At 40.6% G+C, this 19,598-nt stretch overlaps 1 protein-coding gene across 3 annotated transcripts in view; it reads left to right on the top strand.

Moving 5' to 3' along the window:
• The first annotated feature begins 368 nt into the window (after positions 1-368).
• Positions 369-19,598, top strand: part of LOC135182908 (neuronal acetylcholine receptor subunit alpha-7) — a 38,084-nt gene continuing 18,854 nt past the window's right edge. The window contains exons 1-2 of one of the 3 annotated variants that reach the window (XM_064157498.1): positions 369-668; positions 1,777-1,916. In XM_064157498.1, coding sequence (XP_064013568.1) covers positions 614-668; positions 1,777-1,916 — 195 coding nt within the window. In that variant the 5' untranslated portion in view covers positions 369-613. The other 2 variants (XM_064157499.1, XM_064157501.1) reach the window with 2 other exon arrangements.

The raw sequence follows: 19,598 nt of genomic DNA, 5'->3' as shown, positions 1-19,598 counted from the left end.
CAGCAGCAGCTGCTGCTGCTGCTGGCACTTGGGCTGAGGAGGGCACCTGGGAGGGCAGCTCCGCGACTCTCAGGGCTCCGATGCCCTTTGGCCTTTTGGCTTAGCGCGAACAGGCTGTCTTTCCCCCGGCTCCAGGGTCTTTGCGGTGGGCGTGAGCTGCCGGAGACAGGCCCCGTGGGAGCGGGGAGGATGGGGTGCGGCTGCCCAGCAGGGGAGGGGGCTGCCCCCGCTCCCGTCTCTATAATGCTGGGGTCGCTTTGCCCAGCGCATCCTATCGCTTCGGTTGGGGCAACAGCTGGTGATCGTTTCCCCTCCCTCTCCTCCGTCCCGGGGACGCTCAAGGATTAGGGAAGGGAGGAAAATCCATCAGGAGAGGCAGGAGGCGGACCGTCAGCATCCTCCCACTCCGCCTGAGCCGGCAGCGCCACAGGGCGAGCGCCGGTGCGGGCGCAGGAAGGGGCCGAGCTGCCGGAGGTACCCGAGGCGCAGGCGGCTCTCGGCAGCTCCCAGCGGTTCCCGGCAGCCCGGATCTGCGGCTCGGGGCTGGCGGGGCTTGGCGGCAGGAGAAGCTGCTGGTGCTGTCACCCTCCTTCGCCGCGCCGGGTCTCCCGGAATGGGCCTGCAGGAGCTGGCGGTGTGGCTGCTGGTGGCGGCGGGGCTTGTGCGCGGTGAGTGAACGCCGCGCTCCTCCCGCGGGCTGCGGGGACAGCGAGCTCCGTGGGCAGCCGCAGGGAGCCGGGCGGGGTGCGGCAGACGAGCAAGGGCAGCTGCCCCCGGTCCTCCGCGGCCTCTCGCGGTCCTCTTCAGCCATCTCCCCACGTCTCGCCGCTGTGGCTGTGGCTCGGTCCCGGGCCGCTCTGTGGGCTCGCCAGCGCTGGCTGCGAACATGGATGACGGACTGAGCGATGGGGATCGGGGAGCAAACTCTGCCAAGGCACTGAAATGGTAGCTGCCTCAGGGCAGAAATGCTGGGGGCGGGGGGGGGAGTTCAGGAGTAGAAAACAGGGAAGTCCGTCTGGAGCAGGGACAGAGAGGGCTTACATGCAAAAGACCTGTTCTTACCCTGACCCAGATTTCCTTTCATTCTGGAACTGCCTCTGTCCCTGATTTACTCTGCTCCATTCACGTGGACATGTGCCATTCATGTGGACCTGCTCTATCTCCCTCCACAGAAACACCGTAGAATAAAGATCCTCCCTGGATCTGAAGTGTAAAAAGGACAGAAATCCTTGACTATGATCATGTATATTAATGGAGTGCCTGTCACCTCTGCCAGGGACCCTTTACCCCACTTTATGCATAGATGCATGAACAAAGTGGAGAGTACTTGCTCCCAAGTTCTCAGTCTGAAGCAATCTGAGAGCACAGTCTAACCTGTGGCCATTTTCCTCCCATTGTCCTGATGATGCCCTCTGCTGTATTTGTGTTCTGCTTTCTGGTTCTAGCTGTGCCAGGACAGGTGTCAAAATGCAGGTAGGGTATTTCCTCTTCATCATTTCTTGCTGCTGGACTAACGGGTGCATATGTTAGCGAGGCATCATTAGCATTTAAAATTTATCGCTGCTTGCCAGCCAAGAAATGATCAGAGAGGGAATCCCTCTTGTTGTAAGATTTTGCTGTATTACCTAATGAGCTATGTGAACTACAGTTGCAATTCTCTGGGAATGCTGAAAGAATAGATAGTTAATATCTGATAGCAAGAAAAGAGCCTATGTCCTGGCTTTATTTTATGATGTACAATCCTATTCCTTTATGTATTTATTCCTCTGCCTGAAGAGTCCCTGCAAGGAGAGTTCCAAAGGAAGCTTTACAAAGATCTACTGAAAAATTATAACCCTCTGGAGCGACCAGTTGCAAATGATTCCCAGCCCCTCACCGTCTATTTCACTCTCAGCCTCATGCAGATCATGGATGTGGTGAGTCTGTAACCTTCTAGGAAACTCTTTCTTTATAAAGGTAAATTTTTTTCCTTCCTAGAATGCAGACATCTAATAGCAAAGGAAGACTGCAAGACACTGGAAAGCACAAATAATTCAAGATACAATGCCAAATTTTGACTGCCTTTTAAAAGAAGCAAACTTAAAAGTAAAGTTTGCTTCTTTCTTAGATCTCAATATTTCTCAACCTTCTTAGCAGTATCAAATATTTTAAATGAAGCTCAACCTGCATATTGTGCCTTTTGAATCCTTCTTAGAACCAGCATGAAGTGGTAGTTGTAGTTGGGGCTGGGGGTGAATATGCAAAACCTAAATTCTGGATTTCTCATGGCCACTAAAGTGCTTATTTTTGGAGATGGCAGGGGAGGAGAGGAAGTGGGTATCCTGGACAAAATCCAAGTTACATCATTTGTCTTATTTAAACAAGATTGCTACATTCTAAAAGCTTAAATTTTGGCTGCTGTATTTGCAATCATGCGTGTTTGGTGTATCTACTGGGCAGGCTTGTAAAATGCACTCTAGGATCATTTGGGTTGACATATGAGTAATTTAAACTTCACTCTGTCATAGTGGCAGAGGGATTAAACTATGTATTTGTGAGTTCACACTATTCGATTTTACTGAACTCAACTAGCTATGGCCACTAATAGAAGTTAATTAGTTAAAACTAGTAGTTAACCTCAGAATGTCATTGTATTTCCGTTGGATGCTTAAAGTTTGAGGTACAACAAAGTAAAAAAAAAAAGAGATTATTCACGACAAGTGACTCGCTTTTTGTACCCTCACGAGCCGTCAGTTGCCAAAATTGAGACATTTAATATCTCAAGGACAGCACATACAGAGAACTCTGCAAGTTTAAATGCTTATAGTTTCTTTGAACAATTTCGCTAGTTTTAGATTTACTAAGCCTAAGGTGAAAACTAGCATGTATGCTGCCAGTGCAATATTTACTGTTTGCTAAAGTTAGAGTAGGCAGATGCTGCAGTATGTGCCTTCTCTTAGCTACTGGAGGAACTTCTGCCTTGGTATGGGACAGTTGAGTACAACTCTTTTTGTACATCTACATTCAGAAACCATTTCTCTGGTGCTTGGTTTATTTTCATAACCAGGACAAAATCCCTGATGCTGTGGGGGAGTGTTACTGTTGGTTTGTTACTGTTAGTACTACACAATTCATTTCAGAATAATTTCAGAATTTAAGAGCTCAAAAAAGCACTCTGATCCAAAATAAAACAGAACCATAAGCAGACCAATCTTCCCCCTAGCTTTCAGAAACTGCACTTCTAGTGTCATTCTACATAGACATGTTTGGCCTGAATACATTCATCTAATGTGTGTTTTAAATATTATCCACCCTGGGAAAGGTCTGTTGAATGGCCAAACCCTGCTAATGCTGACACAGTTTACAGAAGCCTTCACTGGAAATATTTTATGAATAGAACAAGCTGAATGCCCACAAGACTCTTTTCCTACTTAAACTGCATCTATACTATAAAGGTTTCTCTTTTCTGTACACTCATGACCCTGCTGTAACCGTGTCCTTAACCATATTCTTGACTACTGTAAGAACCATTGGCTGTTGGAGACACAAAGGGCTGAAGGCCAGCAGGCAGTCAACTTCAGAGTTAATTTCTTCTGGAGCTGTCAAGTTTAATTAAAAACCATACAAACTGAGGGGCAAATATCCACAGACCACTGGCCAGTCTGGGTATAGTCAATGACTGGCAGTCTGGGCTAATATGATTTCAAAGGGAGGTTTTGATCCTATTTTGATCCTATGTGCCTCTCAAAATAAATTCCTCTGTAATCACTATGAAGTCTTTTTTTACGTACTGGCAGTTTAGTTACAGCTCACTTTGCTTGCTATAAAACTAACTGCATTTTTTTCTCAGAGATCTGGGATTGACAACCAAAGAAAGAAGCCAACCATGAAGTGAATTAAGCTTCACTATAAAACAGATGAGTTTTCTTCATTGTCAACAGGAAGCAAATGCTGGTGGGAATGACAGATACTAGCAATAACAGTTACTGGTTTAACAAGCTAGAAACAAAACATGTCACGATCATGCTTTCCTGCAGTTTATAGATTCATATTAATGGCTTCTCAGCTGATACCAGATGTACTGGGAGTTAGACCTATCTGGAGCAGATCTGTCAAATCTCTGCCAGAACAGATTAAGCCAGGCTGCATCCTGTATGCTGCTCTTCCTTACTTGAAGTCTCTTCCACTCCACTCTGACTTTGCTGATTGGAAAAGGGAGACAGAATATGAAAACTTCTCCAAATAGAGTGGATGTTTTTGACCCTACCAATTTTAGTTTAACCCTTTCCTTCTAAAATGAACAATTATTTCTAACCTATGCATGCAGATTCATTTCTATTTTTGTTAGTGACATTAACATGCATGCTAGGATCAGGACTGCAGAAGAAGGGACTTAATAAGTGCTGACTGTCCCAACCGAGTGTAGCTCACTAAAAAGTAGTTAATGAACTGTCTAATGAGGATGCAAGCTGGCATAGTAAAAGCGTTGCTAAATGGGTAGGGAAAACACTGGCAGCATGGAAAAAGTGCAGTTTAGGGACAGGTGAGGGAATAGAAAAGCTAGGAAACTGAGGGCATGCTTGGAGAAGTGGAAATGCATGGCAGTAGTCCTGAGAGACAGCAAAGGAATTTGGAAGTAACGTACACTTTAGGTGGCAGAGGATGAAGGTGAAATGAAAGAGTTTTGAAAGAAGTGTTCTTCAAAAACATTTGAGTTAAAACATGAGAAGATGGAAGAAAAGGTTTCTTCTCCTTTAAATAATTGTTTCAATTTTCTTGAAATGAGAAATGCCCAAAAAGTAGATGAAAGAAATGAAAAACAACCCACTTCTCTGAATTGTTGAAAGCTGGTTTCAAAACTTCTTTCAGGGAATTAATGTATATTAAATTAATAACCTGACAATAAACATCTCTCTGCATCCAAATCAGAAAATGCTTGGAAGTATCTAACTTAAGGAAACTAAATAAAATGTAAGAATAAGCACAGAAGGAAAACCTTAACAGAGAAATACTGAGAAGAGGAGATGTTCATGTATGGTCGCAACTGGTCAAGGTCATAGCTTTGGTATAATGTCAAAAATACAAGAAATATGATGAGAAGCTACTTATTTTTCTCAATACCTCACCTCGTGGAAACCCTACTACTAGCAGAAAAAGCTAGCCTATGGTCTGTCTGTCTAGTGTTTCAGTGCTGGCATGGAGTATGACCCTAATTTAGGCTTAAGAAAAGCTTCCCACATACACCTTTGTAAGAAATAGACTCTTGAAATATGTTGATACTATGTAATTTCCACACTGGATAGAATTAGATCCACTGCTTTTTTTAAATGCTGTGTGGTGGCAAACACCTTCTAACATTCTTATTTTCTCCTTCTTCCCAATAATAGCATCAGAGGAGAATATTCAGCTGCTACCTAATGGTTTAGTGCAAAGAGTAGGAATAGACCCAGTGCTGCTCCTACTCTGCTACATCTCCTGCAGAATACTGAATGGCATAGAAAAACTAATACAGTGATCATAAAGTGTGAAGTGGGTGCCTAGCCTGACATTCACACATAGACATATTTGCATCTACTGCAAGGTAACACAACTAAGAGCAGGGAATTCGACCCCCAAAAATCAAAGGATTAAACCTCAGAAATTAATGCAAAATTGTCATACATTTACACTGCAAATACTGCTTAGAGACACAGACATGATGATCTGGAATACCCTGAGATACACAGGGATAGCTCAGCCTCAATTTTTACTGCTATCTAAATGAGCAGAAGAGTCCTACAGACTGAATTCAGTTTGGAAGGGCCCTCCAGATGTCATTTAGTCCACCCCCCTGCTTCAGATATATCTCAGTAGATCACAGAAGTACTTAACATCTCCACAGAGCAAGATTCCACATCCTACCCCAGCAACCTATTTTAGTATTAACTTATCATCATAGTAGATTTGTTTGCCCATCATCTGAGCAGAACTTCCCGTGTTCCGACTTGGGAACAACACTGAGAAAAAAACTACTAGAAAAACAAGGTACCCTTCTTTCTTAAACAAAACTGAGTGCATGGCATAATGATACTTTGGTGAAGTATATCGATTTCTTAACTAAATAGGCATGTATTTTGATGATAATAAAGCTTTTGTGAGTAACATTCTTAGGAGAAAACTAGAAAATAAGGCATTAGTGAACCTACTCAGCAGAAATGGTTAGAAAATTTTATACTAGTTGGTGCTTCAGTGTCAAAATGGTGAGATTTAGTTACATGACAAAATTTCCACACACACCCCCCCAGAAATCTACATGGAAACGGTGTTTTAATTTTGCTTCACCTGAAAGATATTTTCATTACATTTGCACATGACATGAGTTTGGGAAGGGCTCAGAAATTGCTGGGGGCAAAATTAGAATGCAACATTGTCTTGTTGTAGAAGTAGTGTAAAAGGACTGGTTTGGCTCAACTTGATGCACTTTTTTTTCAAAGCCAGAAGTATATGAAATGTTGAGTACTATGTTTTGTGAAATGTTTGGTTGGACAGGAAATAACCCATCTACTGGAGGCTTTGGTTGTATTGAATGAGTTTAATTTCATGTGTGCTTTCTTAAGTGGAACCAAAGACAAGTCAGTACTGCCTCTCTGTGAGGGTAGATACTTGTATTGTTTTTATCATTTCATTAAATATAACCATAGTAAGATCCAGATTCTTCCTGTACTAAAGGATATATAAAGATAGTTGAAAAGATAATGTTTGTTCCAAAACATTTACAAAGTCATTAAATTTTGGTAGACTAGAATGTTTTAACATCAGAAAGGTCCATGTGATAAAAACCATTGAGCATACAAGGCAGTGTGAAATAAAGCTTTAGTGTAAAAATACTACAAGTTAAGACCAGAAGAATTATTGCATTGGGATCACGAGGTCATAGACTAGCTTAGGTTGGAATGGACCTTAGCAATCATCTACTCCAGCCTCCATGCCATGGGCAGGGACACCTCTCAACTACACTTGGTTGCTAAAGGCCTCATGCAATCTGTCCTTGGACTCCTTCAGGGAGGGGGCATTCAGAACCTGTCTGGGCAACCTATTCCTGAGTATTACCACCCTCCTACTTCAGAACTTTGTTCTAAGATCTAGTCTAAACCTGCAAATGAGTGGCTTTCTGAAAGTAATTTTTTAAAATATGTCTTATATTTTTCAAAGGAATTTCAGCAATTTTACTCTGCAACTATTGGAAACTTAACTGTGTTCTGGGGCTTGCTGGTTTGGATACAGAATTTATACCAACTTTGTAAGTGTAACTCAGGGCACCATTTTCTGACTGTCCTAACCTGATCTCAGAACTCTACCCCTTTGACTTGATCCAGTGCCTCTGGGACTCAGCAGTTGGCTGTATCAATTTTTTTAAGTAGCCTTTTTTCTAGATGACCTGTACTTACTTTCAATTTAGATTAGCTTAAAATGCTCACAGACCTCTGCTTGTGGAGTCTTCTTCGCTTAAAATCTGTCATATTTTTAGCAAAAATCCAACCTAGTTTCACCTCTATCTAAGTCGAGCTGCTAAACTTGGGAGAATGATGGCTCAGTGCTGTGTTAGCTTTTGACTTCTGTAGCAAGACTTGTGGTGGCAAACATTTTGCTGGATATTAATATGTCCAGTTTTATCAACTGTGGTTATGTTAGTTTTGGGCTTTTTTAGTAGCAGAAGAATCAACATTTAATAATTTATTTAAGAAAGTTATATTTAGTTATTTATCTACATGAATATTCAAGTTCTTATGTTGCATAATGTAATTTAGTCAAGAATCTTTCATGGTTCCTCCAGACATTTACTAGCTAATTAAATAATTTACTACACAACAGTTTTTGCTTATTTCCCAGTTTCTCTTGTTTCTTTTTGAAATTTCTAGTTAGGGGAAAGAAAAGTGCTGAATAGTTGTTTATATGTAGTGAGCCCAGCAGAATCTCAAGAGAAATCCTGTTCCTTTAGGCTGTTCAACTCACTTGTGCAGACCAAAGGAAAAATGAAAGCATGCAACTTTTTAAATGTTTTACTGAACTCAAAGTTTGCTCATCCTACCTTGCCCTTGGTTACTTGTATGACTTAGATCTATATATTCAAGGGCTTTCGTCCTTGTTTTGCTTTACAGAATGTGATGCAGTTGACTTCAGTGATGTACATACAGTGCTTAACAAAGCCTCTGTGTGAAGATCCACAACTCAGTAATTGCAATCAAATACCCTGGACCCACCAGGCAAGGTAGTAATATGTAAACTCTTGACATTTCAAAAAGGAAATTATGCTGTCATTCAGAGAAGCAGAACAGCTTCTGTGAGGAAACAGATGATAAAGCAAACTTATCTCCCCACCAGAAAAAAAAAAAAAAGGAAGATAAAAAAGACATTTAAATCTGTAAAGGCAAACAAACCAACCAAATCAAGAGGCTCATTGAGAAATGGTGCTGAAGAAGTTTGTAAGCTGTTTATCATGCCTCAGCAGCCTCTTTGCAAACAATGGTTGTGGCAGAAGCTTGTAATTTTTAGCATTAATTTGTGAATACTAGAAAATATCTCCCCACATTTTATATCCCTATCACTTTGCTGGTTGCTTTTTATTCCTTCCACGTTAAAGGGAGAAACTATTTGTATTTTCATCTTGCAGCCATTCCCATTTTACCATTCCTGAGAGTTTAGAAAACTGGAACCGTGCTGGGATGTGCTTTTGAATATTTTTAGTTAGTTTTAATACCTATGACAGTCACTGGATTGTAACAGAAAACAGAGCATTCTGCTTCACCTTGAAATACGAAGAAGAGACCCTTTAAAGTCAGTATAAAATATTCTGATACTTAATCTATTTAAACAAGCAGATAGCACCTCTCCCTACCCTGCTGTGGTGAGATACTTATATACTATGAGAAACTGCAACCATATTTCCCTGACACTTGTCTGTTTTTACTGTGCTTCTAACTGTCTTTTGGCTTCTTGGACTACTTTTTTCTCTCAAACAGTGTTAGATCTGGAAGGATATTTTAAAAACAGTCTACATCCTGTAGGATGGAATGGGAAGCAAATTAATTTAAGACACTGTGCAGGAAGGTAAAAGCTTATAAAGAAACTCCTGATAATAGTTTACTGGGGGACATTAGATACATTCATGGTATGTGAAAATTAGACCTGGTCTGCTTTCTGTTTCCACAAGGGAGGTCTTTGAAACTGAAGTTCCTATCAGTGGGGTTTTTTGGTTTGTTTTTTAGTGTAAGCAAAACAAAGCAATTTCTCTAACGCTTTTCTCATCTTTTGTGATATAAATAATCAGCACAAATAATAGTTAATTATTTAAAATAAATATTTAATTTCTTTATTTTCTAACTACTTTGGTATGGGTGCCCCATTAACTTAAACAAGTGAACAGACATCTACTGATCTGTCACTTGTGATGAACAAGGTTTGCATTCTTCCTGTGACAAGTGCAATCAAGACCCTAGAGAACAGATTCAGTTGTGATTGACTGATGGAACCAGAACGTAAAACTTTCATATTTTACACAGGACCTCTTATTAGGACAACAGAATTTGCACATCATCTAGAAATTATTACTAATCCTCAGTAATTAGCCAATACTACAAAATCACAGCACAAGACGTAATTCCTGGGAGTCAAGTCTGGCCAGCTAATACTTGTTCTTATACTAAGACTGATTCACAGAAGTTTGGGGACTATAATGAGTATACTCCCTATAATATTTAGGATTGTTCCTCTTTTTTTTAAAGACTGTGTGAAGTGGCAATATTTGTCATGTTCAAGAACTAGACAATACATTGTGTCGCTACTTAATGTACAAATTAATATCCTTTGTTTTAACCAACATGGATCACAGGATATTAGGGATTGGAAGGGACTCAAGGAGATCATCGAGCCCAACCCCCCTGCCAGAGCAGGACAATACTATCTAACACAGATCACAGAGGAACACATCCAGACAGGCCTTGAAAGTCTCCAGAGAAGGAGACTCCACAAGCTCTCTGGGGAACCTATGCTCTGCGACCCTTACAGTAAGTTCCCCCTTGGTGTTGAGGCAGAACCTCTTTTGCTGCAACTCACAACCAATGCTCCTTGTCCTATCCCAGGGAGCAAGAGAGCAGAGCCTGTCCTCCTCTCCTGGCCAGACTTCAGATACTTATAAACATTTATCAAATCCCCTCTAAGTCTTCTCTTCTCCAGATCTGAAAGCCCCAGGTCCCTCAGCCCCTCCTCATAAGCCATGCCCTCCAGTCCCCTCATCATCCTCGTAGCCCTCCGCTGGACCCTCTCCAGCAGATCCCTGACCCTCTTAAACTGGGGAGCCCAAAACTGAACACAGTATTCAAGATGGGGTCTCACCATGGCAGAGTAGAGGGGGAGAAGAACCTCTCTTGAGCTGCTGGACACACTTTTCCTAATACACCCCAGGATCTCATTGGCCTTCTTGGCCACAAGGGCACATTGCTGTGCCATGGTTAACTTGTTATCCACCAGGACCCTCAGGTCCCTCTCCACAGGACTGCTTTCCAGCAGATCACCTCCCAGCCTATACTGGTGGAGTTTATTATTCCTCCCCAGATGCAGGACTCTGCACTTGTCAATTTGGATCAATTTGATAAGAGTCTGTGGAAATCTGTATGAAATGTTTGAAAGCCCCATAGTTTTCTTTAACAGTGTTCTTGTCCTTGTAGATAGTGGGGCTATACTGATCTGTACTGGCTGAGGATCTGCCTCCATAAAGTATTAAATAAGTATTTTCAAACCCTCTTTGCCTGTTAAATTACTTCCCTGTTCCTGTGCTCCTGGGATACCTGCGGGTTCAGTCCCAGCCATGGCATGAGCCGATGCACTCTGCGTGTGCAGCTCATCTGCTGCAATTTTTATGCACACACAGACTAATTACATGCTCTATAAATCTAGTGCTTCTTGAGAAAGCCTGTTTTGCTGTGCACATAACGATAGTTCACTTGTTTTTTCCTGGATTTGATTTGCCTCAGACTGCAGGGTACTTTGAGGAAGGAGTTCAAATGCAGGTGGTTGCTCTTGCTGGACCAGTTTATATTTCAGAGGAGGCTTCTGGAAGTGCTCTGAGGTGGAGGAATCATCTGAGGAAAGGCAACCCAGACCTAACCATCAGGACTCCTCGAATGTGATCTGTATGGGTCCACAAGTTGGCAGAAAGTGTGCTGCAGCAATTTCAGGGGTGGTGGCAAGGGAAGGCAGACACTGCAGCTGAAACAACGCACCTAACCTCTAACACCATCCTTGGGAGCACTTGTGTTAGGAGAGCTTGGGGACTAGAGTAGATTACCCGTCATAGTTTAACATTTTCAAATGGTACTCCTGATGAGCTATGAATCTTGAGCAATCAAGTAGGTGGTATTCTATTTCTGTTCTGATTTATTTTAGGGATGTATTCTCAGAGCTGGGTGGCTACAGTGCCTGCTTTTCATTCAGAAAAGCACACACTAAAAAAGTTATCACTGATTTAAAAATCTAATAAGGCCAAGAGAGTTGAAAAAAGTATTGTTAATGGATTGCAAGCATTCTTCCATCCTTGAACAGTGTATTAACATAGAAACATTCAAATGTTAATTACTTCAAATTTAGGTGATACAGATGTGAATTCTTCCGTTTCTCCTGAACTCCTCACAATGTTTGACTGAATAGACTACTAAACAATCAAGCTGTTCCTAATCTAAATATCTCTGGGTTACAAAATAGGGGAAAAAAGAAAGAACAAGATCTCACAATGGATTTGCAACAGGAAGCAGATATCCTGTACAAACTCAACAAATTCAAATAAGCGTTTTTACAGACTTTGGAGTGCTCATTCCATCTCTGACCCTACAAGACAGAAATGTTCTTTTCACAGGAGAGAGTGGTTCTCTTTTGTGTTGCAGGAAACAGCAGCTTGAAGGACTGTGTAGGTGTTGTGACATTTCAATCTTGATGCTCGTTGCATTTGTGAAGAAAGAGACACACAGTTGATTTTCATCAGTATATTTCTCTCAGCCAAGCTCACAGTTTCTTAATACCTTTGTCAGTGATACCTCACAGGCTTTAAAGAGAAGTGGGGGTCATATGGAATTTTAGGGAAAGTTGAAAGTGAAGACTCTGTAAAAAAGGACTCTCAAACCTGTCCATCAGAAGATGTAGGGTAGGGAACAACTAGAATTTCTGTAATGCTGATTCATCCTCTCTTCCTAAGTTAAGGTATCTGCATACTTCTGTGCCAAAAGCTGCAGAGGCATTCAGCAGGATAAGCAAAGTATTTTGTACTACACTCTTCTCCAGGGAAGTTCTTGATTGCCATGGTGATGTCTATGCTGTATCCAAGACTGAACAGAGACCCCAAGCCATTAAGGATAATGGATTATGTTACATATCATAGAAATTTTGGAGCTACACTGTGCTTTATTTGCCTACATTTGGAAAGATAGTGTAGTTACATTGTCTGGGATGAGTCATGGCACTTTGCTAACTGGTCCTTTGAGGCTAGTTTTAATTATGTTCATTTGTAGTGGACAGAGCTATTCTTCATGATTGTGTACTAGTCAGATATCTCTATCTGTGGCTCTGGGGTTCCTCAAAGGTTCTGCAGTTTCAGCATGTGAACTGATGCTAAAACAAGGACGACATGATCTGGTCAGGTGTGGAAATTTCTGTTCCTATTATGCGCAAAAATAGGATAAAAGAATGCTAGGAGCAGACTGGTGCTGGAGCTGTGTGCTCTGACCCTACAAAGGGAAAGGAAGAGATATATTTGTGTTCATTTCCATGTTTTCCCATAACGTCCTCTTCCTTCCTTGAAATCACTTGCTTTCCTTCCACCTTCGTTTGCTAAATACACGTTATAACAGCATTTCCATATCACTTAAGAACATTTTGAGGGGAAAGGCTTAATAGCTTAATAAAAAGTCAACTATGGCTTGAAGTTGATTAGCAAGAATAAAAATAGAGCCGCATCCTTTGATGTTGTCCTGGCATTAATGTTAAAATTGGTTTTTACCTGACCTTTCGGTTTCTGTGTTTTGCAGCTAACCTCTGTGTAATTAAATCAAAGCTTTGATTCCCTCTCATTTTAATGCTAAGGAGTCAGACTGTGGGGCTCTGTTGTTCCCTCTTGGCCTGCAGAATGGTTAGTAGTTCCCAGAACCCAGCATGTGTTTGAATCTGGGATACCTAGGTGTGTCAGACTGGCAGTGACAGTCATTACCTGGAGCCAGTATTTAACACTATAAAGGCTCAGTCCTCTGAATAAGAATCTGCCATGGTATAGAATGGAATCAAGATTTATTTGTAAAGAAAGAAACAGTTATTACTTTGCATGCTTGCAATATAATTGCACTTTAAGCTCTCAGCTATATTCAATAATTGAACTGAGTGAAACCTACGGCAAATCATAAGAATTCATAAGGTAACTTGAAATGCAAGCTCCATCTCCCTCTCTTGCACTTCAAAAGAGTATTTTTTCCACACGAGATGTGCTGAAGTATGTTATTGGCTATGCTGTACTCTGCTCATTTTGTATGTCTGATCTCTGCTTGTTATTGCAAAGGCAAACACGTTCAAATTAAATACAATCTCTTGTTAACAATGATGCACTGAACAAAACCAGAAGAAAGACTACAGTTATGTTCTCATGGTAGCAGAAATAGTACATCATGAGGCTCTTACATAGTTACAATTTCCACTTGGTTTCTGTGAAACTCAGTGAAAACACATCTCATGCTCACTTCCAGGACAAAGCCCTGTCACAGACAGTGATAAGCATGACTGCCAGACTTCGTTAGAACAGAAACACATTTCACACACTTTAAGGAGGCACCTCACACAGATGTTCTGCCCCAAGTGAAGATGGCTTTCCCCTGCTCTTTCTCCAGCACTTTTTTTGCTGGGTAAGATTTGCATCCATCTGGGAAGACCTATGTTTGTTTTGAGCAAACTCTACCTTTCTTTCAAAGCAAGATGTCTGGGGAGAGAGCAAATGCTTCTTTCAAAAGTATGTAAGATTAGTAGGTATGGAGAAACTGCTGGAGTTTATGAGACTTCCAGAATAGAAAACACAGAGCACAATCAAAAAAAAAACAACCAAAACCAAACCAACCACACTACAAACAAGTCCCTTCAGAATTTAATCTGAATTAAGTTAATCAAAACAATCAAATTCCCCATCTCAGACACCAAATTCAAGCTTAACCCAGGTAAAATTCAAGTGACATTTTTCTAATCTTTATAGAAAAAATACTGAGTTATTCAAAAGGCCAAAAATTAGTATCTGCTCTTATCCCAGCAGTGCAGAAAGCTTTAGTAACATTTTAGCATTTTAACTCTAGAAACCCTTAAAACTCCACAGAACTTCAGCTCTAAGTAGAAGCATACTTGTCTGTTGCATTCAGGTTTACTTCTTCACTCTTTCATTTCTCTCCTTTTTGAGCACCTGAAGAGTACACAGGACAAGTGAACTCAGGGCTTCAGTACTCAAGACCTGAAAATCATCATTTTTTTTCGACCTGCAAATAGGTCAAGCTCTACAGTCCCTAAGTCTGAATTGTAACTGTGGGCACGCTCAGACTGAACCTTGTATTAAATGTATGCTGCTGTGTTAAACACAGACCAGAACTGTACCAGTCTAGTATTCAGTGCTTCTTCCCACCACTTATATCAGGAGAAATTTCATCCCTCCTCTCTCTTATCCTTCCTCCCATCTGTTGGTTGCCATGTGGCCCAGTGACATGCAGACCATCCTATTGAAGTTTCCACAAACATAAATCCAGGAGCTCACCATAACAGATTTCACCATGGCTAAAGCTTGTGCCCCTGCTTATGTGCAAGGGGTCCTGTCCCAGGACCCTTTTGCACCCAACAGCAGATACTTGTTTCTGTTTGTGATAACACTCTGCACTGTTCCTCAGCTGTCTGTTATGATTGTCCTTACTACATGCAAATATCTGGAACTAATGTCAACAGATGTGGCAGTCTCACCTGCTGCACATTGAGCCATATAACTGTGCAAAGACCACACTGCTAAGGATATTTATAGCAGGGCTGAAAACTCTCAGGCTATGTAACAGTTTCATAGCAGTACTGTAAAGAATTCACTGTTGCATTGTTATTTGTAGCTAGGCACTTGTGTTTAATTTGCTGAAAGTAATTAGAAGATTGTAGATTGGAAGGAAGATACACAAAGTCATCTATTAAATAGGATTTGTCGAATTTCTACTAATTTAATCACACTTATAATGTAACTCCCCCCCAAAAGACAGTCTGAACAATTTCACATGTTCTTGATGTAAGGGACACACTTAAAACTGTCTGGACAGGAAAACACTCTACAAATACTAAGTACCATATGCCATAAGAGTTAACACCCAAAAGTTTGCTCTCAAACAGCACAGCTTTAGGTATTGCTGGATCTGTTTTACTCCACAGCCCAGGGAATAAATAAAACTGCATTACACATAGGCTAGTCTGGATACATGCATTTCAAAGGAAGATGATATAAGTAGATACTGCTTTGAAATAAATATTCCCTGTCTTGAACTTCAAACATGCTCTGATTAAATAAATATTTACGAAGAGATGTCATATTTTGAAGGTGAGAATCTGCACAACAGCTATCTGCTATAGAGAAGTAGCCTAAGTGGGAATGCTTGGTTTATCCAGCACTATTTCCAGTAAGTGTGGCATACTCCTTAGTTTGTACAAGCAATAGTTCTAGTAAATATGGCCAGACTGAATGTAGGTCATGGCTCTTAAACAAAATGACAACAATAAATAAATAGAATGAGAGTGCAGAGTCAGAGCTTAATCCCACCTGTCTTGTGCAGGAAACTTCACTAGATTAACTATTTTCTACAGATATTTATAAATTTGTTTATAAAACTGATCCAATACATACAACTTTCAGAACATTTTGTATCTATGATTGGACTCTTTCACAAATCCTCTTCAGCTGCATTCTCTTTCCTAGCTGCACATTTTAGCACAGGTTCTTGCTCAGCTATACTACAATGTTCACACAATGTGAAGAGGCTGATTTTTAACATCTAATAGTACTGCCACTCTCTCCTTCAAGATTATGGAAAGGCCTTAGGACAGCAGGTTGTGTTGGGAATATGCCAAAGATGTGCCCTGCATAGTTCCTGGCTAAAAATTTATGGAACCTTCAGCAAAAAAATACTGTATTACAAACAAAAAACTCAGCCAGGGGCAGAATAAGAAGTGTGTCTCCATACAGGAAAACTGCCTATTTCCCAAACAACTCCAACTATTTTAGTTAGTCCCAAAATGTATTGTCTTGCTTCTAGTTAATTTTACAGTCCATAGTCTACTTATTAAGAAAGAAGAATGGTTAGTAGCAGCAATCTGTATTATCTCCAGCAAGAAAATTCACCTTTCTGTAATGGAGAGCAATTCTGCAAAGCAGTTCTCTATTTCAAAGACCTTCAGCATGTACAGAGTATGAAGGGCAATTCATATGCCATATATTATAAATCTAATGAACCTAAAAGCTCAATAGAAAATAAGTCTTCTTTCCAAATTTCACTTTAATTAGCTACCTACATTCTGGTTTGCCTTAAGATTTTAATTATTTAATAAAACAAAACATAAGAAAACAAAAAAAAACCAACAATAACAAAAACCCTCCTAGAAGAATATGAATCAAAGGTCAAGGAGCACACAAAGTAAGGAAGGTATTTTTAGGATGGACTTCAGAGATTTTACTGCAAAATGCATCTTAGTGCTACAGAAGATATTTAGCTAAATCCCAAGCACAGCTGCAATACCTTATCCCTTAAAGTCTGAAAAAGCCAAAGAGTCTGATTTGGAAGGTGAAGAGTCAGATATCATCCTAGCAGTGAAGGTGCCTCAGGACTGAATTTGAAGTGGAACGTAGAAGAGAAGAAAGGATGATGTCCTAAAAGCCTTTAGCTTTCACTGAAGTCACTAGCATGGTGGAATGGCTGAGTATAAAACCAGAGAAGACTAACTTTCAGGAGATTTTTAGCACAAACAGAATCAGGGCACATCTGCAGCTGATGTAAAGCAAGCTGGCCTAAGGCAAGAAGAAGCCTAAGGCCAAGGCACGCAAAACTGACACACTGACATGCTGACTGGGCTGTGTAGTAAGACACATGATCTTAAACTCTAAAGTTTGCAACAGTTGCTGTCATTCTGAAGGAGTGTTGCTTCCCAGCAGTAGGCTGTACTGCTACAAGATAAGTCATGTGTGTCAGAGCTCTCATTGATATAGGAAATGTCAGAACACCAAATGTAGATGTGTGTTTAAGTATGAAGTGGTCTCGAGAAACATACAGTGAAACAGAGAAAATTAATATTTGCCACTTCCAACTTATTACTGAACCATTTTGCACTTTTTGCATCTATTTTAAAGAAATCAGAAACATTCTGTAGTCTCCTCCTGGAATTGAGTCCCACATGCTGGATCATAGAATATTATTAATATTCTTTCTGCACTGGTAATGCCTTTTCATACACAATTTTCTGCATAATTGGAAGTAATGTTGTCAAAAACATTTTACTATGATAAAAAGGTGCATTACTGACTACTTGAGAAGTGAAGGGTAATTTTGTGGTGAAAGGGAAGTCAGGTGAGGAAGAGGGATGAAGATTTCAAATCTCTCATCTCACAGACCTTGTAAGCTGCTTATTTCTTCACTTTTATGGTGCCTAAAAAACAGACTTGCTTCACACTGCAAACTCTCCTGTTACAATCTGAACTTCAAGCCCCATAATACTTTGCTCCAGCCAGCACTTTCATTTTGAAGCTGGCATGACAGCAGCATGGGATTGACTATCAGCATCAGATTCAACTTAACCCATGAGAACTGTTTACATTGAAAAGACAAAGCCAGAGATGGGAACAGGAAGAATGGAGACAGTACAATTCCTTTCAATAATTTCTAGAAATAGCTAGCTCTGCCTTCAGAAATGAATGAAGGACCATTCAAGTCTTCCTGGTGGTAGCTACTTGCCCTTCATTAACTACGCTGCCATCAAATACCATGGTAAGCACTCCAGCAGCAATTTGCCATCTGCCTTCACAGATCATGACTACACTTATAAATCAAGCAGACAGAAGGAGCCTCCTGCCTACCTCCCATAGCATGAACGAAACACAGCTCTTCATTAGCTGTGCTGCTTGGCCAGCATGTAACTTAAAGTAGCTTATGGGGGGGAAAGACACATACATCCAAACAACATGATGTAGTTTCTGGTCTTACCCTCTGTTTAATTTTCTCAGCATCTCAGAATATATTGTGAAGTTTCTTTTCTTTGCTCTTTTATAGTAGAAGAGGTTTGCACTAGGAACTGCCTTGCTTTTGTGTTCAACACTTTTTTGTGTTTACAAAATATTTCAGAGTGACAAAAACTGGTAAAGTTCTGTGAAGCATTTCCAGCCTCCCCATCATTCTTCTGTGGGGAAGTACTACACAACTCTGCTAATACAGTTCACTATAGAACTTTTTAAACAAGTGCCCAAAAAACTGTCCTAGCTGGGAGAAACCCTGCAGGCTATCTCCTGCTCCACCTTTCACCAGTTTCACTTGAGACCACAGAGGACAAACCCTGTAAAACCAGAATTTTTCCTCTAGTGATGGGTGAATCAATCCAATAATGACTACAGTTTTTGAAACCATTTGCTCCAACAAACACTACAAAAACCCCACCACTATAAACCAACTCTCAGCATGCAACAAAGTATTTATAGCTAAGGAGCAATGATGGGATTTATGATACAAACTCTGATAGAACTTTAACTACAGTAATCCAAGTCAGAGTCATTTTGTTCAAATATACTCTTTCAAGCTCTAAATACTTAAAATAACAGAAAGAAATGCCAGGAAAACAGCATGGGGCATCTTAATTTATGTCCTGTCTTCAGTATACAAATTATTTTTGAGTCAATACCAGCTTGGGGTGAAGGATCATACTTCAGAATAACTCTTGGCTTTCAGAATACCTCTGCAGAGTTTCCTTCAGGCAAACCTGCAGTGGTTTGTGTCATGCACCCAGGCAGCACATGAAGCATTCTGCCAGCAGCACAGCTGGATGGAAAGTCTGGAAAGTCTACTGTCTCCCTCAGCACTGTTAGTTTGACTGCTCAGTGACGGCTCTCTAGCCTGGTTCTGTAATGCCTGCAGGTAGATAATAGAGTCCCTTTCTGGTACTTCCAAAATAGTTCTGACTGTGCTGTAAGCTCAGGTCTTCAAAATAAATCCCCATGGAGCATCAATAGTTTAAGCATGAGCAGCACTCCAGCTTTAGTACAGTCTTTTCCTGCTAGTGAAAAGGCAAATTTTGAACCATCAGTAATCTAACTCTGAGGCCATTCATGTGCAGAAAGAGATCACACTCAGAATAACATGTGAATTTAACTCAGAGTTCAACCATGCAGGAGTGCATGCCATTCAGCAAACAGCTCTGAAGCAAGATTCCCACATGGTTACATGAACAATCTCTTAATGATGGTTTCTTATTCAATTAATTAAGATCCCATGCAAACTAGTTTTGTTGTGTTCAAACTCAATAAGCAGGTTGTTGAGAGAGGCACCAAATTAATATGTGTATGGTTAGAA

Source organism: Pogoniulus pusillus, chromosome 17, assembly GCF_015220805.1.
Source record: "Pogoniulus pusillus isolate bPogPus1 chromosome 17, bPogPus1.pri, whole genome shotgun sequence".
Taxonomy (NCBI): Eukaryota; Metazoa; Chordata; class Aves; order Piciformes; family Lybiidae; genus Pogoniulus; species Pogoniulus pusillus.
This window is presented reverse-complemented; position numbering and strand designations above follow the sequence as displayed.